The sequence below is a fragment of the Eulemur rufifrons genome, chromosome 9 (genome assembly GCF_041146395.1).
Source record: "Eulemur rufifrons isolate Redbay chromosome 9, OSU_ERuf_1, whole genome shotgun sequence".
NCBI classification, from domain to species: Eukaryota; Metazoa; Chordata; class Mammalia; order Primates; family Lemuridae; genus Eulemur; species Eulemur rufifrons.
Window position 1 is genome coordinate 38650210 of NC_090991.1, and position 21734 is coordinate 38671943.

A 21734-nucleotide genomic window follows, 5' to 3' on the forward strand; every position below is an offset into this window, starting at 1 on the left:
AGTAGCTGAGGTCGCAGCCCGCTTCCCTGAATTATCACTGCCCACTGCCCAGGGCCCCATGGCGACCAGCCAGTGAAATGTCTACGTGCTGTCCCCACCGTGAACTGAAGTGATAAAGGCACCAACTGTGGAAGGGGAGGCACTGGGGGCTGGGGTGGGAGTATCTGCACCCCAACCCCTATAGGTAGCTTATCTGACCCCAGACAGGACACAGCAGCTCTGGGAGGGAAGGGCTAGGGAAGCCTCCACTGACACTGCTGGCTCTGAACTATGACCCCTTGTTCCTCCAGGTACCAGGCTGGTGGCTGACACAAGGTGGGGGCCTGCATCAGCTCAGGAATGAGGGGCTAAGGCAGCGCCTCCTCTCAAGACCCTTTCTGCTCCTATCCCAGGCCCGACCCATGTGTGAGGTCCCCTCAGAGCTTGCAGGGGAAAAGGGAGCCTCCACCAGCCAGACAGAGCTGCCATGCTATCAGATGGTTCCTTTATAACTTTTATTTCTGGAAGTTAAAGTAGATACAGCAATATACAAAAAAAACCAAAAACACAATAATATAAATTTTTACACTATGAAGTATACATTGGAATTTGAATGCAGTGGCCAGGACAGCAGCTTACAAACCACCTTGTAGGTAGGTTAAGCGATCCACGGGAATGCCTCGGCCGGGCGGGGGTGGAGAGAAAGTGGGCAGGTCCCGAGGACTCTGTTCTTTATGGGAGGGGAACAAGTCTCAGCTCCTCTCAGAACTTTTGCCACAATCAGAGTTAAAACCAGATATACATGCTACCTACAGCCATGAACCTGACAGTGTCTGCTCCGGAGTAAGCCCAAGCCCTTGCCCTAGATCCCTGTGACTGAAACCCAATGGTAAGCCCAAGTCTCACCTTTCTGGATACTCTGTCAGCTTATGAGTTAAGCTTATGTACTAAAGGTGCTGCTGGAGAAGGGAGAACTCTGTGTCACACATCAACCCTTTCCAAGCAGGACGACCGCGATGGCCATGGGGAACCCTGTTCATCTTAGAGAGAAGGTCCTCTCCTCCCTAATTCAGAAACTAGCTAATTTGGGTCTAATAGAATTCCATGGAAACTCTGACCAACTGAGGCAAAGTGGTTTTGTGTCACCAAATCTAGCCATGCCCCTGGGTCAGAGAGGCCAACCTAGCACATGCTAAGTATTCCAAAATGCACGGTAAAGGCGAGCTGAGTGGCTGAGGCATAGGCCACGCGGAAGGTCATAGGTTGTTCTGCCTCACCTATAGGGCCCCTGTGGGAGGCCGGCTGTATACCCCTACACGAGGGGCAGACCTTGGGTTTATCAGTCAGCCTTTACCCTGCATTGGCCAAGCAAAGAGGCGATTACAGGTGCTGCTGGGAATCACCAAGAAACTGGGGTAAGAACCGTATTCCCTGAGCTCAACTAGACACTTCGCTGGGGCCCCACAGTCTGAGCCATGTTCGACCTATAACTCTCTTCTCCCTCTTCTTTCATGAGGTCCTGAGACCAGGATTCCCAAAACAATAGGACAAGGGACCTTTTAGACACTGGAAGGCTCCATGCCACTCGCACGGTCAGGCAGGCTGAGGGGGAAGGAAGCAGAATCATCCTGGCCCTGGTAAGGCACCCACAGAAACTGCCCAGGCTCCGAACCAGGAGCTGAGGTCCACGGAAGCAGGGAATAAGGTTGTTGGCACCCTCTGCCCAGCCTTACCCACCAAAGGCCAACATGTTATGGGGAAAATAAAAATCTGTTTATAAAAAAAGGCTAAAATGCTTAGGTTCTCCCCAAACCTTCCTATTTCAATACTAAAGCCCAGGCCGCAGCTTCAGATGTCTTTTAAGGGTTTAATCTGAAGTCCATCTTGGGAATTACATAAATTATCAACCTTAGGAAAGCTGAATGCTTAAAGCACCAAGGAGGTTGTTAACTGAGTTTTCTTAAATACAGAAAGGCTACGCTGATACAATGTTGTTTGCCCTTTAATTATTATTTTTTAATTTAAAAAGAAACCTAGGGCTTAGATAGTCCTATCTTCTATTTGGATGTTAGCAAGGTTAAAAGTGCAATGCCAGGAGTACGTAGCTACAGGCAGCCTGTGGCATTAGCTTACAGAAATAGGCAGCAGGATGCCACTGGCACCAGGAGGCACTTGTCTAACAACAACAACGACAAACAGCTGCTGAGAAAGGAGGGCAAGGGAACAAAAAACACAAGACATTTCCTTTTTCTCCCTCAGCCACCCGCTTCCACATCCCCTGATCACGGTCTCAGAGAACACATTCTTATTTGCATTTAGATAAAAGCATATCACCCACATTCACTCATTTCTCTATTTTAAAAAGTGCCCAGATTGCTCAAAGATAGCAGAAGTAGGAGATAAAAAAAAATCTGGAACCACAAAGTGAGGAGTCTCAGATGATCTGGGGTTTGGCCGTGTAAGGGGTGGCAGAACACAGGTAGGCGCCTCGGTCCTATCTCTCTGCTGCTTCCGTTCTCAGCTCCTCACATGGGGGAGGTAGCGCACTCCGAGGTCAACTCCATGTCAAATGTGAGGGACTCTGGAGGGACAGACAGGGAAAGCCAGTTCAGTCACCCGCTCTCTGCAGCTGGCAGGGCGCACCCCAGCCCCTCAGAGGCCAGGGCTCAGGCCACCACTATCTAGTCTCCTGCCCTGTAAGGCCAAGGCAGGGTCAGGAAAGTCAGATTTGCTGTCCTCCCTACAGGGCCTTGCCCTCCGGAAGGGCTCAGCCTCCTCCCTACCCTAACGCAGTCCCAGCTCCGTGTTTAAAGATCTAGGGCTGCCTGTCTAACACAGCGGCCTCAAGCCACACACAGCTACTGACTTGAAATGTGGCTCATCCAAGCCGAGATGTGCTGTGGCTGTCAAAAGCCCAGTGGACTTCAAAGTCTTAGTACGAAATGATAGTATGTTGGGTTTATTGGGTTAAATACGTTGTGAAAATTAACCTATTTCTAATGTGGCTACTAGAACGTTTGCACTTACACACGTGGCGTGCATTCCATTTCTGTTGGAGAGCGCTGCTCTAGAACCTTCTCCTACCGTTCTGGGTGACCAACTCTTGCCTCTGCACGTGTGAGCACCACACAAAGGGGACTGACTTCCCTCGTAGGACAATATCTGCCAAGCAAATACTTACCAAACTGCCCTCCTGCTGAGGGTTCAGCACCTTCACCATTATTTCCAAACTGCATCAATGAATCTAAAGTGCGGGGGGACATCGGCAGGTCAATGGTATTGCTGCAGGTCGTTCTGTAGGAAATGGGGAGCAGCACAGGAGGGGGAAGGGCCGGGTTGACAAGACACAATGGAGGAAAAAAAAAAGAACAAAACACACACACACAAGCCATCAAACTCTGGTCTCCAACGGAAAAATAAAAGCTCAAGCTTTTTAAACACACAAGGCCAGTTTGAGTACTAAACATAGCCCAGGGGCTTCCAACCCTGCACAGGATAACTCTCACCCCCTGTCCTATTCCCAGGGATAACTGAGGACATTAGAAATGAAGGCAAAGTTGGGAAGGGAAGCCACTTACGGGGTCACGCAGATAAACTTGGTCTTCAGGTATGGGGCAGCACCTGGGAAGAAGAAAGCGGGGCTTACCGACTGTGGTCTCCCTCTGAGTAAAGGGCAGGAGGAAGGCGTCTGCCTCACCAGGGCTGACTTGAAACTCACTCCATCCTTACACAGAGATTGTCTGGAAACCTCCATCTGCCCCACAGGGTTGCCCACCCTCATCGTATACTGTTTGATGTCCTAGGCACTTGCAGCTTTGAAGTTCAATTCTTCCCACAAAGCTTTCCTGAGCTGCAGACACTTTTCAGCATACCCTTGTTCCACCTGAGCCTAATGTCACCCATGTGTTCATTCTTTCCCTAGATTATGCAAACGTTTAACCGCTTCCATGTGGTCTGAGGATTCTATTCTGGCCTGGTCGTATCTCTTAGATAACTCCTGTGCATACAGGAGCCAAGCCTATGCAGCCTTTGCATGGTGTCCAGCACAGACACCAACATCCCCGCATCTTTAAAGAACATGGAGGCTGCTGATGCTCGTGGTTCCAAAGCCGAGGGTTAGACCTTCTATCAGCACTAATCTCACTTTTTTAGATGAGGGCATTAGGACCACCTGGTTGGATAAATACATCAGATAAAAAGCACCCTCTATATATATATAAGGAAGACGACTTTGTGGTACAGTACAATCCATTCAGCTAGGAGACAGGAGACCAGTATGTCTGCAATAGCCAAGAGACCTGGGGCAAGGAGCTTTCTCTCTCATGCATAAAATAAGAGGGAGGGGGAAGAAGGAGGTGCCAGCTGTCTATGATCCCTGTCATTTACAATTCTTGTTCTATAGTTAGAAATGTGAGGACTAGAATAAATTAATTTTAGACCCTGAATGCTTGCACCAAGAGGTCAAGGAGCCTTGGGGACGGCTGGCATGAAATCTGGGAATTCAGATGAACAAACCACGTAGGAGGCATGGGGCGGGGTGGGGTGAGAGAAGCGCAGTCAGGAAGCGTGGGGCTCAGAGAGAAACGGTGGGCTCGAAAGCATGACGACCATCTGAGAGAAGGCATCGTGGAGCAGCTCTTGGACTGCCATCTGAGGTTATTTTTGGCAAAGAAATAGATTAATTCAGTGCAAAATCCAAAGGAACTCCTGAGGCAAGGTTCTAGTGCTATAAATCCAACCATTTTGACCCAGACCTGAGGGGAGCTGACACCCTAGACAAAAAAGGGTTTAATTCTCCAGTGATGGAGATAGCTGAGAAAAATAGCTTCAGCCTGAGATGGGACAGTAGAAGCAAAGGAGAACTAAGGCTAAAAGCCGATTTTGTGTGGCCTCATGCAAGGTTGTAAATTCACTTCATCTCAGGTGCACGTGGCTCAGAATCTCCCTCTGAAGCCATAAGGAAATACTGTGTGGGCTTTCGATGGAGAAGTATGGCGGAGAGAAGAGTCCTCCCCAGAGGGGATCTCTCTCTGAGACTCTCAGAGTAATACTCTTGCAGTGGAAATAGAGAGGAAAGGGTCGCAGGCTCATCTCCCTGAAGGTTCCCAGGTTAGCAAGATTCCCACGTTAGCACAGGGCCCCCAGCCGCACCCCACTGCCAGGCTCACACCAAGCCCTCAGTGCCTGCTCCTCACACTCGTCCCTCCACCGGGCACTCGTCCCTCCACCGGGCAGGCCAGCCACTCAGGTCACCAGTTCCTTTCTCGTGATTAGGCCCGCCGTGCCCCTGGGAAAGCACTGATGTTTCCAGGCAGGAAAGGACCTCGCCTCCCAGCGCACAGGAGGGGAGATGGTAATGGAGGATGCAGCCTCAGCCTGGGTGGGATCTTGAATGCAAAATTAGTCAAAACGACCAGCACTTGGACCTCAATGTCCCCCGCAGAAGGAACAAAAAGTAGTGTGGCAGGGGCTGATAAAGAGATCTCCCAACCGAAGCACACGTGGACAGAGAGATAAGCAGCAGACAGGAAGTGAGAGCTAAACTCTTCTAAGCATGAACAAAACTCAGCACTAGAACAAAGGAGAAAGGAAAGTCAATTGTCAGTTAGCTCAAATTTCCTCTTCCAAGGCTCATTCTTCCCCACTGCAAGAAATATCCTCGGAAGGAATTCCTCAGAAAAAGTAGCAGGGACGTTGGGGGTGTGTGTGCGCGCGCGCGCGTGCGGGGATGCATGCTCTATTTGGACAAAAACAGTTTTTGAAAAAGCAACTGGGGCAGAAAAGGATCACTTTAAAGAGCCCACTGCTGGCTCTATGATTAAGAAAAGGTTGTTATACCAAAAACTGTAATCTCTGTAATAGTTGTAAGCATTTCTTTTTTTTTTGTTTTGAATATATATATGTGTACATGTGTATAACATAAATATTATTTCTGCCCCTCTACCATTCCCTTGTTTATTAAGGTTAAGATGTATGAACAGTAGTTATTTATATATCTCACTAATTTATAGGATATCAAATGGGGGGACAATAAAAGTGAACAACCAAGGACAAAAAAAAAAAAAAAAAAAAGAAAAGGTAACTAAAAACAAAGAATGACAAATCCGAGACTCCTCATCAGGATCTGCACAGAGAACCCAGAGAGTCAAAGCAGCAAGTGCTGAACGGGAACAGGTCGGGGCTGCCCCTCCACACTGGGGATAGCCCCAGAGATTATAAGTTTAATGTAAAATAATTCATATATAACATATAAATACATATCCTCTCACACGTTAAAAAGTATCTTGCTGGGCGCGGTGGCTCACCCCTGTAATCCCAGCACTCTGGGAGGCCAAGGCAGGAGGATCGCTTGAGACTAGGATATTGAGATGAGCCTGGGCAACATAGTGAAATTTCATCTCTACAAAAAATTTAAAAATTAGCTGGACATGGTAGTGTGCACCGATAGTCCTAGATACTAAGGAAGCTGAGGTAGGAGGATCCCTCGAGCCTAGGAGTTAAGGCTGTTGCGAGCTATGATTGTGCCACTGCACTCTAGCCTGGGTGACAGAGTGAAACCTTGTCTCAAAAAAAAAAAAAAAAGAGAGAAATCTTATTTTCAAGAGCTGCACATTCTAAATACCAACTCCACACCCCTCCAGCCAGTGAGTCTTGCCCTTCAAACACAATGCTCCCCGTGCTCCAATGGTGCTAACAATCATTTCTTCCAGAAAGGGTTCCTTCAGTCCCTTGATGCCACATCCGTGGTTCAGTGATGGGGGAAAGTATGCTGGACTGAGGTCTGGGTCTCACCCCTTGCAGCGTCTACTAACAAGCACTGTGCTAGCTGGGCATCCTGGAGCCAAGCAACCCTGTCCTCATTGTCTCTTCCCAGTGTCTTAGGCATGTGTGGGGCATGTGTACTATTTCCCCCTTTAGACTCATGCACTCCCTGCAGGGCAGGGACTAGTGACTGACTCTTCTCTTCTCTCAAATCCCATTAGTCAACCCAAAAAGCACTCACTACAAAGTTCTTTCCCACTGGGAGGAATAAGGATTCCACAGGTTATGCAGTCTATCCCTGAAGGATCCTGCAATTTCCAACTTTCCCCAAGAATTAAATGCCAGGAACATGGAAAATCAACAACTACCTGGGTCAGCTTCAGGATGCTCCTGGCTCTCGGGCCGACAATATTTCCCAAATGCCTCCTCCTTAGGAATGTCGGGGTACAGATAGACCAGCGGAGACACGAGGATACTGGTAGCGTCCATGATCTTATAGCCCATGATGATTTCAGCAAATGACATGTTGTTCAGCTGCTGCTTGGTATATGGTTCCACCGACTGGATCTGGGTCTTACCTGTCATGGGATACGGGAAGGAAAGATGGCTGGGTAATCTCAGAGAAAACTGTTTTTTGCCTCAACAGGGAAAGACTTAGGCCGGCCTGGCACCTGAGACCCTGGATATCCTGCCCAGTGGCCTGGCATTGTAGAAATGTCCAGGCTGCCTTCTAATTTAGAAGAGGCTGTCCAGTTGGGTCACAAGCAATAAACTTGAAGATAACGACTTGCATAAGATACATTAACAGGGTAAGTAAGAAAGGGGATGAAGAATAAAAGTTAAATTGCAAATTTCTAGACAAACATCCACCACTGGAGCAAGCAAAACAAACTGGCAAACCAATCCTTCCACTGCAAGAATTCAGAGGAAAGAAGTCACCCCGAAGTCTGAGTGAGGCAGGGGAGCCGAGGCCATCTCCTCCCACTAGGGGGCAGTAGGTGCTTGGAACTAGTAGCAGCCCCGAGGCTGCAGCACCAGCCACCAGGTGGGGTTGGGGAGCCAAGCTTACCGCTGATGTCCTTCTCCACCCAGGTGAAGGTGACTCCTCCTTCTTTGCTGCTTTCACTGAATCTTAGCAGGAAGGTGCCTGGGGGCTTGGTGCTCAAGATGGCCCGCTCCCGATCCTTACTGATGAAGCCCATTATGTACCTGGAGCCAAAGCGGAGGAACGACACTGGGCGAACAGGGTTTCCCCTGCCGCTGGCTTGCTGAGAGAGCAGGTGAGACTTGGTTATACCTGTGCACTGTCTGCCAGACACAAGAGTTTCAACCTACCCTTCATTCCAAAGTGCGAGGATGTACTTTTTCACAAGGTCAATGATATTGTCCAGCCAGACCCAGAAGGAGAAGCCCTTGCCAGCCATGTTTTCCTGGAGAAAAGAATGATGAGAAAGCCAAGGCTACCGCTGCCTTGGCCCTTCCCTTCCTTGGGGCACAGTGCATCACAATCCTCAGGCCCATCTACCTTCCGGCAAGTCCTACTGACCACTGGACCAAGAGTGCAGGGCCTTCAAGCCCAGAGCCCTCCCTGACAACCCTGCAGACTGCATTCTCACTCCCAAGAGGTGACCACAAGGATTTAACAAGATTTCTTACTTTGCAAAATTTAGCCCATGTGATCTGACACCCTGAATAGTTCACACCAGGTCCTGAAGGAAAAGAAAAGAATAAAGTAGTGAATTTTCAGCTTTGAATCAAGATGGTATTTCTTAAAACAGAACACACATTTGTCCCACAGTCGGCCATGACACCACTGGCTCTCATGTATGTGAAGGTCGCCACCGTGTATATGCCATGCACAAACAAAACCCCACACCCCAATCCCATCATATGCCCTGCCCGCGTTTTATAGCACAGCAGAGGCAGTGGGTGGTGTATCGAGTCCCTCTGCTCTCCCCAGCCTCATGCAGTGGGCTGGGAGCAGCAGCACACACTAGCAAGCTGACAGCTGGTGTTAGAAGGTCGTATTTGGTGATGGCAGCTTTATTAGGACAAAGCTAATTATAGTCCAGGTAGAACATAAAACAGTCTACTGTATTTTTTTCCCCAGGGGAGAAAAATTAAAAACCAGCCTACAGTTTATTGAAGAAATGGACAGGGAATGTAAAGGATTTAGCTCCTTCTAAAACGCTCTTAAAAGATCTGAGGTTAGACAGAGTGGTAGCCTAGAAGGGCAAGGAAGACAGAGACTAGGGGAACAGAAATCTGTCTCCCACCTCGTATAAATGACCACTGGGATGCAAACTGCCGCTGCGCCCTGCCTCCCCAGTGTGATGCCTTGCTCAAGGCAGATGCTCAGTAAACCTGGCCTGAATGAACAGCCCCACAGGCCAGATCCCTTTTCTGAGGAAGGTAGGAGGGAGGAGCGGATAAAATGCAGACCCAAGAGTTTCTCGGCCAGCGTAGTCAACTGCTCGATGCTCAGCCCTCGCTTCGTAGTGGAGGAGAACTGCCAGCTCAGCACCTCGGCCACCTGATCCCACGTTCCGATTGGGGGCTTGGTGAAAAAGTTCACGTTCTATCGAAAATAACATATTTGCTCATTCAGATGAGAGATGGCGCCAACGACCTGCACTAGGTACCAAGAGATCACAGGGGGACGGGGCACTAACCTTGGGGTTGTTGGTCAGCATGTTATACCACAGTATTGACGCCCAGGCGTTTGGCATCTGACAGATGTTGGAGATCACCACCACTGGCAAGGAGTGGGTCTGTGGAGTCAGTGGAGAATGAGTCGGGGAGGCAGGGGGGCTGCCTCAAAAGCCTCTTCACTCATATCTTGCAGGGCTCAGAATAAAGGGCTATACCACCAACCACACCTGCTGCCAACTCTAGGCGAGGATGTGACTGAGTCAGCTCAACGTCAGAGTGGAGAGAATGCTGAACACCGGCCACAGGACGCAGGCTGCTACCTGATCATGAACACTCACTTGCAAAGTCTGCCTTGCCCAAAGCTTGACTCATCGGGCATGGAGTCCCTATTTCTAAGACCTGGAAGGCATTCTCCAAGAATTGAAGCTGGATCTTCCCATGGAACAGAAAGGTCTCAGAAATCAAAGACTAAGAGTCCTGCTTTTCCAGGTATATCTTAATTTAAAATTCAAGAAAGTTGGGAAAAGAGAATGTATAAATATCATGATCTTCTGTATATAAAAACATTGGCTGCTAAGACTCTTTTGCCCAAACTTTATAAAGTCAGTCCTAATCAATTTCTGAATATAGATTTTCACCTTGAGTTTGCTGAAAGCTGAGTACACATGTATCTTCTAAGCACTATAGCAGGACTTTATTCTCAGATGGGATACCACGGATTTTTTGGAGAAAAATAAGCAAAAAATAAACATAGTACTTAGCAAACAGTAATCATTCCATCTTCTTTAGTAAAAGACCCACCAGAAGTTTTTCTCCTGAGTCACCCTTGCACGCAGACCCACGCTGATTCTGCTGCAGAACTCACCTCTAGGTCGATCTTGAGGCCTTGGTGATACACCTCAGTCTCAAAGGTGATCAGGTGCAGCTCCTCAGTCACAATTAGGGAGGCCTAGAGGAATAGAAGGACACTCTTCCTCAGAGAGGATGGCATTCGGTGCTAACAGCCACAGCTGAGGAAAGCTACATGCTACAGCCTTACTACAGCAAGAAGGGGAAGGCACCAGGGTGACCACAAACTGCCAGGGACACACCATGGAGCACATGCTCTCTTCAACACTGCGACCCTCCAGTGCTGTGTTCATCAGCCTAATCTTTTACTCCGTGTGTATAATATTACATAGATCCAATAGGATATTATAAAATGTGTAAGGCACAAAGAGTAACAATGAACACCTGTGAAACCGCCGCCTAGTTTAAAGAAGAAACCATTACCGCTGAAGTTCTCTGGGGGGCTTTCCCCAACCCTTTCCCTTTCCCTCCTCCCTTAGAAGTAACTGCTAATTTCAGCTGGGCATGGTCATGCAGGCCTGGGCCAGGAGTTCAAGACCAGGCTGGGCAACACAGTGAGCCCTGTACCAAAAAAAAAAAAAAAAAGAGGTAACTGCTATTTTATCTTTTGGGTTTATCATATCCTAGCTTTACCATATTTATTTCTCTAAACAACATAGGTATTGTTTAGTTTGGGATGATTGTGAACCTTATATATATGTATTCTCTTGTGACTCACTTTTCACACAATGTGAAATGAATCCATGTGGCTGTGTCTGCAATTTATCCCTTTTCACAGCTGCATAGTATTCTATTGCATGACTATACACAAACCATTCTAGTGTTGATACGTATTTATTTGGGTTGTATTCAGAGCTTACAATCAGGCTGCTGTGACATTTTGTACATGTCTCCTGACACACATGTGCAAAGATTTCTCTATTGTTAAGTCCTGGGAATGGCACTGTGGTTTACAGGGTATGCTCATTTTTTTATGCCAAATTGTTTTCCAAAGTGACTGTAACAATTGCTAGTCACGTTAGCAATATAGAAACCTTATTTTGAATAAGAGTTACCAGTGAATTCTCAGAAATGGAATTCTAATTCCTTTTTAAAATACTTTTTCTGATTATAAAAGTAATAGATTCACCTTAAAATGAAAATATTACAGAGAGAGTATAGAGTAGCCTCAGATATTAACAGTAGCACTAATACATAAGCACTATTTGGTGTATATACCTCCAGAATTTTTTAATACATGTATATGAATACACATAAACAGTATAGTGTATTTTTTAAATATACTAATCACATATTTTACATCTTGCTTTTTCTCAATAAACATGTCATACATTTTGCATATAGACTACTTCACTCCTTACTGTTAAGTATTATAAATTCTTTTTTTTTTTTTTTTAAAGGACCGCTACATTTTATAGAAGAAGAATGGCTCAGGGGATAAACATTAGAAAAAAAACAGCTGTCACAATTTTTTTAAATGACCGATAACTAGTTTTGGGGCACATTTATCTATTAAAGTTTATTCTTTTTTTTTTTTTTTTGAGACAGAGTCTCACTCTGTTGCCCAGGCTAGAGTGAGTGCCGTGGCGTCAGCCTAGCTCACAGCAACCTCAAACTCCTGGGCTCAAGCGATCCTACTGCCTCAGCCTCCCGAGTAGCTGGGACTACAGGCATGCGCCACCATGCCCGGCTAATTTTTTCTATATATATTTTTAGCTGTCCATATAATTTCTTTCTATTTTTAGTAGAGGTGGGGTCTCGCTCTTGCTCAGGCTGGTCTCGAACTCCTGAGCTCAAACGATCCGCCCACCTCGGCCTCCCAGAGTGCTAGGATTACAGGCGTGAGCCACCGCGCCCGGCCTAAAGTTTATTCTTGATACTAAGAATCCAATAATCTGAATTAATGAAAGGCAGAAAATAAATAAGGGGCACAAAGAACAAGACAGGCTTTTGTTTGTTTTAATGGTTAACAAGGTTTGTTGCTTTTAAACCTTCTATCACACCTAAGTGAAAAAACGCCAAACAGCATCAGCTGGCAGAAGTTGGAAGGGGAATTTGGAAGTCCCCAGCAAGATGGAAAGCTCCTTTTCTGCCAAATGGGTGTGGACATCTACTCAGCAAGGGACTTTCCACTTCTCCTTAGGAAGGAGCTAACTCCCAGACAATCATGGAAATGCTCCAAGCCAGAGATCTCCGTGGCACATGTAACTTCTGATCATGTCACTTTGGCTTTTGGAATGGCTACAGCTGAAATAGGCTGATGTTTCCAATTCTGGGCAATAAGAAGGGCTCTTTCTCCCAGTTGGCTTTCACCCCCCAACAAAACTTACGTCACAGTTGGCTCGGCCTCCATTCCCACATCGTTGCTCCCTCAGGGTCTGTAAGAAAAGACAAAGCCATCTGTCCCGGTGAGACTTCCCCCTACCCTGTCCCCCTCCCAGATGCCCTTCATGAAGGGGAGTCCAGGCTCCTCCCACATACCAGGTGCTTGAATTCTGCAGAGAGGCTGCCGTTGTTGGACTCTTCCATGTTCATCACTTTTGTGTTTGTGCCCAGAATGTTAAATTTCCGGGATCTGAATCACAGGAGAAAAACCAACCACATAAGTGACTGAGTGGCCAGAGGATAAAGTTAGATTAAACAGAACAAAAGGAAGCTCAACTTACCCTCTGAGAGCTGCAACATCCCCAGAGTCTCTGTTAAGAACACAGACCATTATTAATAAAATAGGTCCCATGTTTCTTCCAAAAGCCTACTTTGGCTGCCTGTTATTTACTGTCATGGAAAAACTCTGTGCTCCTGGGAATTTCTTTAAACTGTTTTGTTACATTTCATATGTGCAACATAAAGCCCTACACATGCTTAAGTAGCAGGCACAGTTGATTGTCTCCCCAGTACTTACTTTCCCCCTTCCTAACAGAACCTTGATTCTGCTCAAGTATCCTTCCCGTCTGCACCTGCAGGGGAATGCTGACCATTAAGTTCATCAGAACAGAGCATGCCACAGCAATGGTCCAGGGGTGAGGACATGACCTACGTTGTCTCAATCAGACCAAAGGGAGGGAATTATACCCCAGCTCAATTTAGATTCCATAGCTTCAGCTGAACACATGCAAGGAAGCATGTGGCCTTAACTGCTACAAGCAACCATGTAGCAACCCAGAAGGGAACTGTAGAGAGCAGGTGACACTTATCACAGCAGAGAAGAGAGAGAGAGACAGGAGATGCTGGGTCCATGAGGACATTGAGTCACTCACTGATTTCATCATCGTCAGGACCTTGCCCAAACTCTGCATTTCCAGTTATACTGGGTTTCAGATTTCCATATTACTTAAGCCACACTGGGTTTTCTGTAAAGGTGTGCTGTTAGCTGTAACTAAGAGCACCCCCTCTGATAAAATTGGACATATTCTTCCTGGTGTGTTTAACAAGAGACTCTGTGTTTTTGAATATATAGTTTTTTATATGGTGGCATTTCTAAGTCTTCCCTTTTTGAAAAATAATTTTGAGTATTGTATAAAAAGTCTACCTCCACTGCAACATATTAACCTATGCTTTTAGAATAATAGCTATTATTAAACACAGTAAATTTTTATTATATATTTACTTATTCATTTTCAGAGACGGGGTCTTGCTCTGTCATCCAGGCTGGTGACAGTGCAGTGGCAGGATCATAGCTCACTGCAGCCTTGAACTCCTGGCCTCAAGGAATCCTCCTGCCTCAGCCTCCTGAGTAGCTGGGACTACATGTGTGAGCTACAACGCCTGGCACTATTATTTATTAAACAGTCCATTCCATGTGAGTTTACAGATGAACACTGATCAATTTTTAAATCATTCAGAAGACATTCTTCTGTATATCACATTTTGGAACCTGACGGTCCTTGTTATCAGGAAGTTCTCCCTCATAATAATAATTTTGTTTTAAACATGTAAATACATCTAGAATTTATTTTGATGGACTATAAAAAGTAAAATTCTAAACTTTCCACTCAAACCCCCAATAGCAAGTTGTCTCAAACCACTTACTAAATAATCCATCTTTTCCTCGTCAATTTGAAATACCATTTTAAACATATTGATTCCTTATGTAAACCTGAGATCTATTTCTGAACTTAGTTTTTTGTTGTTTTGTTTTTTTGAGACAGAGTCTAACTCTGTTGCCTGGGCTAGAGTGCCGTGGCCATCAGCCTAGCTCACAGCAACCTCAAACTCCTGCACTTAAGTGATCCTCCTGCCTCAAACTCCCAAGTAGCTGGGACTACAGGTGCACACCACCAGACCTGGCTAATTTTTTCTATTTTTAGTAGAGACAGGCTCTCACTTTTGCTCAGGCTGGTCTTGAACTCCTGAGCTCAAGCAATCCTCCTGCCTTGGCCTCCCAGAGTGCTAGGATTATAGGCATGAGCCACACCGCCCGGCCTGGATGTCAGATTTTATTTCAATGACCAATTAGTTTATTACTTGCCTAGTTACTAGTTTAGTAATACTCTAATTTAGTAACTGGAACTATGTAATACATTTTAATATCTGTCAGGGAAGATTCCCATACCACACTGTCCCCCACCCTCCATTTTTATTTATTTAAAAAATTCTTTGGAAAGTAGAACAGTAGTTGCCAGGGACAAATGAAGAGCAGTTTTTCAATGGCTATAGTTTCAGTTTTGCAAGATAAAAAAGTTCTGAAGACCCACTGCACAACAATGTGAATATACTTAACACTACTAAACTGTACACACTTAAAAATGGTTAATATGATAAATTTTATGTTAAGTGTTTTTTAACCACAATTTAAAAATTTAAAAAAATAAAGTGGTTTACTATTCTTTGCTTACTTTTTCATCTAAGACATAACTTGAAAAGCATTTTATAGATGTTTAAAAATCCTATTGACATTTTGGTTGGTTCTACATTAACTGGGATGAATCAACATCTTTATAATAAAATTAAAAGTCTGCAATTCAGGAATATGATTTTTCTCATCACTTTAAAAAACAGCCCTCTGCCACTAAAATTTCACAGTTTTCTTCAAATAGATCCTAAATATTTTTAAGTTTATCACAATATATTTTTTACTTCTATTGCTTGTGAGATTATTTTTCTATGATTTTAATACATGATTAAAATTACCAATTATTTATTAAATTTCCCCACCTTTGTCAACTTCCTTATTTCATTAATAATTATTTTCTAGTTCATTCTCATGAAATTTCCTGATAATTACATTATCTAAAAATAAGTATACATTTTCTCTTTTCTAATCTCCTCAAAGGGTATGTGTATTTTAAATTCTGAAAGGTATCATCAAATTTTGAAAAATATTCCATTATGTGGTAAAGCATGGAACAATTAAACAAGGGGGGGTGGATCCATTCTTTCCATATATAGTCATGCGATGCATAGTACCATTTGGGTCAATGACAAACGGCATATATAGATGGTGGTCCTAGGCCGGGCACAGTAGCCCACGCCTGTAATCCTAGCACTTTGGGAGGTCAAGGTGGGAAGATCGCTTGAGGCCAGGAGTTCAAGACCAGCCTGAGCAACATAGCAAGACCTTGTCTCTGCAAAAAAATAAAAATAATTTAGCAGGGCATGGTGGTATGTGCCTGTAGTCCCAGCTACTCAGAAGGCTGAGGCAAGAGGATCGCTTGAGCCCAGGAGTTTGAGGTTGCTGTGAGCTATGATGACACCACTGTATTCTAGCCCAGGCAATAGAGCAAGACCCTGTCCCAACAAACAAACAATATAGCCTTTTCCTCTCCTCTAATTAATAAAGAAAAAAAATGACGGAGGTCCCGTAAGATGAATTCCTATCACCTAGCAATTTGTGTCACAATTGCTATAGTATTCAGTACTATAACATGCTGCACAGGTGTGTAGCCTAGGAATAAGAGGTACACCATATGGCCTATGTGTGTAGCAGGATATATTATCTAAGTTTGTATACATACTGTATATTCCATGATGTTCAATGCATTTCTCAGAATGTGTCCGGTCATTAAGCAACACACGACTATATTTTCATTTCTATTAATATATATAATATGCATAAATTACATGTACAAGTAAAAAACTAAAGAAAAAGAGGAAATGGTGGTCACAACAGCAATCACAACTCAAATCTGTACCACCAGCTTTGTGGTTTTGTTCAGGCATGTAAATGACAATGCACTGCAAGGTTTTTGAAAACTTTTGTTCACAAAATGAAGATCTCTGAATAAAGTCTCTGAGTTCAAAGGGTGTCTGGCAAAGTTCTCATTTCTTTGTTCCTCATTTGAAAAAAAAAAAAAAAAAGAGCTAAGATTAGGAGTACTTACTTGTCAATGCACACTTTAATTTTAAGCTGATAATTCAACTCGGGAAATTTGACCAGTAACCTATTTTTGGAAAAAAAAAAAAAAAGTCCAGTTATAAAAAGTCAGTAGGCTCCCCCCATAGCCTCTTGTTGAAGAAATGTAAAAATCGTAATTCTTCATTTCTAAGAGGTGAATAAATGACAATCCCAAATTCTTCCTCCAGCCAATGCCATCGTTGACATCAAGTTGAACATAACCCCGTGAGGCCAAAGGGCACTGAAAAAAAGCCCAAGAACTCGGACAAAGGTGTGAGAGATTCACAAAAGGATAAGAGCCATTTAATGAAAAATACTACAGGAACACATGCTCTGCACCTGATAGTTTTCCTATTAAACCTGAAACCCCACACCGCACTAAGTTTCTGCGGACGGAAATTTCACTGCAGAAGGGCAAAACCCCAGCATACCTGTTCTGACTTAAGTGTGAAAGTAACACTTCACCCTGCAGCCCCACCACCCACCTGCCCTGGGGCCTCTTAGCTTCTACATCACCAAGCCTTACTCTTTCCCTTAAAATCCTCAGGGAAAAGTAGACTCAAAGAACAGAAAGTAACAGGACATTATTTTGTCCCTAGGGCAGAAGGAAAAGCTACGGCCTAAGACTCCAGGCCTGGAATCATAGGAACATGCACAGGTAGCCTCAAAAAGATTACTGCTCTTTTGCTTTTAACATCAGAATCAAAGAGCGAGTCGATATCATGCCAACAAATTCCACACCCACAACAATACTGCCCGTGACACCTGGAAAGAATAACCCCGGCCACCAACTCTGCTCTTACCCTACCAGCGTCCCTCAATGAAATAAATACCAAAGCGTGGAAGTGCCGTGGCCCACCTGACTTTAGTAGTAAACTGGACACCGGTCTTGATGACCAACGGCCGGTCGGGATGCATGGGCATGCAGGGCTGCCGCTCAACCACGAAGGCACTGAAGGAAAAAGCACAGAGCTCACACGCGACTGCAGTGAGCGGTCGTTGTCCCTCCTGTGAAGTCAGCCCACCTCTCACTTCAGAACGTGATTTTCTTTTTTATTGGGGAGTGGGGCTGGGAGGAGGGAAAGGGACAAGGGTTCTAAGTTACCTTTTCATTAAGTTTCTAAACAGTTCCACAATTCTCTCCTCCAGCATTGGTCTGTGCTGTACAATGGGGTCCCCTTTGTAGGAAACTTTCTGCTGCAACTCCTCCAGTTTCTTAATTTGTTGGCGGGTCTGAAGTTGAGATTCTGCTAATGAGGTTATCCTGCCAAGAAATTAAGAAAGTTACCGGCTACCTAAACGACTGCACACAGGTAAGTGGAGGAAAGGAAATGGAATACCATAGGCAGAAATACTACTAAGAAGTCCTCTGGAATAAGAAAGGGAAATTTTTTCTTATTGTGGTAAAATATACATAGCGTAAAATTTACCATTTTAACCTTCTTAAGTGTACATTACAGTTCAATGGCATTAAGAAAAGGATAATTTATTTTGCCTTTTCTAAATTTTAATTTCAAGTTTTTAAGGCGGGGCTGGGCGTAGAAGAATAAATGTTATAATTTATACCATGAGGAGGAAGCATCAATGAAGCGATCACTGGGAAGTGACAAGCATTAGAGCTCAGATACAGAGAACATGAAACATGGAACTTGGCACTTCCTTGCCTCATTCCAACTTGTCCACATGTACCAAAAATGTGCAGGCTGAGGAAAAAATAGGAGAGTAGACAGCCAAGAAGACTTGGGTTTGGGCCAGGTCCCCCGCCCACTGTCTGCAAGCTTGGCAGGCCCCTTCATCACTGCGGAACTTAGCGTCCCTCCGCATGACAAGAAGGGGTAGAACTGCCCGATGTCCAGTTAACATCAACATCAGTGGATGAAAGGACATGACATTACGTTTCAAAATATTATCATAGCATGTAGAAAAAGTGAACAGAGAGGGAGACAAAGCTGATTATGTCTGTCTCCAAGAATAGAGAATACCAGTGTCTCTCTTTGATGGTCTACCAGTACTTTAATAAAAACTTTGTCGCAAAGAGAAAGTGAAAGGATGGGGAGGAGGACAGCTGTAGGGAATGCTGAGGTCCCTGACTCCCTTCTGGCACTTCCATCCCCCCATTCCCAGAACTTAAGCTTCACGGTTTCCTGATCAGGAAGCATTTAAAACTCCCTTCAGTAAATTAACAACACTCAGGGTTAGTGAGCACATGAACAGACAGGCATTCTCACGTGGAGTTGTCCTAAATTTCTAGTTTCATGCTCCATGTATCTGGGCTCCCCCTCATGTCAAGTTTCTCCTACTTTAAGCTGGTGTAACACGCTCACTAGTGGGCCTCGCGTGTGCAATACAGATTTGCTAGATGGGCTGGATGCGGTGGCTCAGGCCTGCAATCCTAGCACTTTGGGAGGCAGAGGTGGGAGGACTGCTTGAGGCCAGTTCAAGACCAGCCTGCACAATGCAGCGAGACCCCATCTCTACAAAAAATAGAAAAATTAGCCCATCATGGTGACGTGCACCTGTAGTCCCAGCTACTCGAGAAGCTGAGGCAGGAGGATCACACTTGAGCCCAGGAGTTTGAGGTTGCAGTGAGCTATGATGATACCACTGCACTCTAACCACGTGACAGAGCGAGACTCTGTCTCAAAAAAAAGATTTGCTGGATGAAAGTAAAAAAAGCAGTTTACAGAAGAGCATATAAAGAACGTTCCTGCTAATGTAAACTTTTTCTATCTTTATACATATTAATACATAAATATAATGACAGATGTCTGAGTGATGGGTCACCAAAATTTTAACTACTGGTACCTCTGATGATTAGATTTTATAACATTCTTCTTCTCTTCATTAATTTTCTGTATTCGAATTTTTTTCCCTTACAAAGAGCATGTGGTTGTTTTAGATGACTAAAATACTTAAAATTAAAAATTTAGTCTATGTGTTAAATACGGTTAAACCAAAAGCCTTAAGTCATTAAATATTTCAAATATAGTAACATAAACACATTTTATAAAAAAATTTGTCCAAATAAATTAAAAATTTTAACTCTTAGACTAAATTTGAATACGTAAAAGTTCCCTTAGAGATATAGTACTAGCTCTGTGGGCCTGCAGTTGTGATCATAATTCAATACAGCTTTCTAGAAGGAAAGGAGAAGCTTCTCTTTCCTCCTTTACCAGTTTTCGAGACGATCTAGGCAGATGTTGGGAGGGCCCCCGATGCAAGCAATCTGTTGCCGCCTCTTCCAGTCAGCCAGCTCTTCATCCGTGAGGGTTTTCTGCACATACTCCATCGCTGACAAAAGCCCCGCCAGCTCACTCACGATGCTCTGATTGGAAACCAAAACAAAGTCTGAGAACATTTTCTCAGATCGTCTCTAACCACATTCTTTAGTCAACTCCAGAGAAGGAATTTCCTAGAAACCAAGCAAGTTCTGCCACAAGATGCTGAATCCTGCAAGTGAGCAAGACACAGGGAAAGCGGCCCAACCCCCTTACCCTCCGCATCTGGTCCAGCGCCGTAAGCATCTGCTCGAGCTGCTGCATCTTCTGCCTGGTCACTGACTGGTTGTTTCCATTCAGATCTTGCATGTCTGGGGAGGAAGAAGAAACTCCTTGATCTACAGAACACTCCTAATAACCAGGCTCCACTGGGCACCCAGAACTCCCTTGCACCCCAGCCACAAGCATAAAGGCTACAGAGAGTCAAGACAAACAAGTCCTTAAACTCAATAACACAAACTCACTTTCTATAGGAGATTTTAACGTCTCTAATATACACTTGCCTCCTTGACTCTTGAGGGTTTTATAGTTGAAATCAAAGTCATCCTGGAGATTCTCTACCACTTTCATTTTCTGTTCTAGATCCTGTTTAAAACAAACAAAAACAGAAGTAAAAAAAGATTTCCTTGGGGAGAGGGAAAATAAAGTTTCTGAGGAGAATTAAAATGAAGCCAAGACCTCAAAAAAGGTACATGCAGGACCCACATGCAACGTCCCCAAGACAAGGCTCCCTGCCCAAGACTCGTTTCACCTGCACTCTCTTCCGCACATCCTGGAGGTGCTGCTCCAGCATCTGCTGCTTCTCCGTCACCACGGCAGCTGTGGGGTGGTTGGCCTGGCCCCCTTGCTGCCAGAAAGGGGGTCAACACACATGTGAGCACATGAAATATGGGGAGAAAAATGCCTCTGTCCAGTCTCCGTCCCACCCTACCTGCCCTTCCTGCTTGGCTGGAGATGCTGCTGCCACCGTGAGAGGAAGGGAAAAAGAGGCAGCGGTGCTGTCAGTGTGGGCCCAGGGAAGCCCTCACTCACGCGGTTTTACCTGTGTCACTGACTTGTTTCCAGTAGGTCATACTATACATCCACTCTGTGTACTGTACTAGGAAACCACACATTATCCTAAGACATGGTGCCTGCCTTCAAAAACCTCCTGGGGCCGGGCGAGGTGCCTCATCACACCTGTAATCCCAGCACTTTGGGAGGCCAAGGTGGGAGGATCTCTTGAGGCCAGAAGTTTGAGACCAGCCTGGGCAACATAATGAGAACCTGTCTCTACCAGAAAAAAAAAAAATTAGCTGGGTGTCATGGTATACACCTATAGTTCTAGCCACTCAGGAGGCTGAGGTGGGAGGACCACTTGAGCCCAAGAGTTTAAGGTTGCAGTGAGCTATAATTGCACCACTGCACTCCAGGCCTGGGTGAGAGAACGAGAACCTATCTCCAAAAAAAAAAAAAAAACCCACATCTGCAGTGGTAAAGACAGTATGGTAACAGCCTAAGGACAGAGACAGCAATCAATGGAGCAGAATTGAGAGTCAAGGAAAGGCATCATCCATCTGGTTTTCCAAGCTAGAATTCCTCCGGTCTCTTCGATTTCTTCCTCGCTTTCACACTGAGTCACCACTCCTCCTGGCCCTATACTCTGTAATCTCTCAAATCCATCTCTCCCGCCAGTGGTTCAGTTCAGGCCCCAACTGTTGATCTCTTTGCGTCTACTCTCTCTCACATCCAGTCTGTTCTCTGCACTGCTTTAGATGTCTCCAAAAATAGATCTAAACATGCCAGTTTTACAGGGAACCACACTCTCCCTTTCCCATGATCCCTATCCAAGCTCACGGAATACAAACTTCGTACAAGTTTTGGGAAGGCAACTCCCAACC

At 45.0% G+C, this 21734-nt stretch overlaps 1 protein-coding gene across 4 annotated transcripts in view; it reads right to left on the reverse strand.

Annotated features, from left to right (window-relative positions):
* Window positions 1-479: 479 nt before the first annotated feature.
* Window positions 480-21734, reverse strand: part of STAT3 (signal transducer and activator of transcription 3) — a 56163-nt gene continuing 34908 nt past the window's right edge. The window contains exons 5-24 of one of the 4 annotated variants that reach the window (XM_069482576.1): window positions 20606-20701; window positions 20358-20439; window positions 20071-20165; window positions 19750-19901; window positions 17682-17840; window positions 17436-17528; window positions 16563-16622; window positions 12909-12938; window positions 12724-12817; window positions 12573-12620; window positions 10259-10342; window positions 9414-9512; window positions 9184-9319; window positions 8398-8450; window positions 8077-8171; window positions 7811-7950; window positions 7110-7319; window positions 3558-3600; window positions 3161-3273; window positions 480-2560 (exon numbers count right to left, since the gene is read on the reverse strand). In XM_069482576.1, coding sequence (XP_069338677.1) covers window positions 2505-2560; window positions 3161-3273; window positions 3558-3600; window positions 7110-7319; window positions 7811-7950; window positions 8077-8171; window positions 8398-8450; window positions 9184-9319; window positions 9414-9512; window positions 10259-10342; window positions 12573-12620; window positions 12724-12817; window positions 12909-12938; window positions 16563-16622; window positions 17436-17528; window positions 17682-17840; window positions 19750-19901; window positions 20071-20165; window positions 20358-20439; window positions 20606-20701 — 1938 coding nt within the window. In that variant the 3' untranslated portion in view covers window positions 480-2504. Of the gene's footprint in view, window positions 2561-3160; window positions 3274-3557; window positions 3601-7106; window positions 7320-7810; window positions 7951-8076; window positions 8172-8397; window positions 8451-9183; window positions 9320-9413; window positions 9513-10258; window positions 10343-12572; window positions 12621-12723; window positions 12818-12908; window positions 12939-16562; window positions 16623-17435; window positions 17529-17681; window positions 17841-19749; window positions 19902-20070; window positions 20166-20357; window positions 20440-20605; window positions 20702-21734 lie in introns of all 4 variants that reach the window. The other 3 variants (XM_069482575.1, XM_069482578.1, XM_069482577.1) reach the window with 3 other exon arrangements.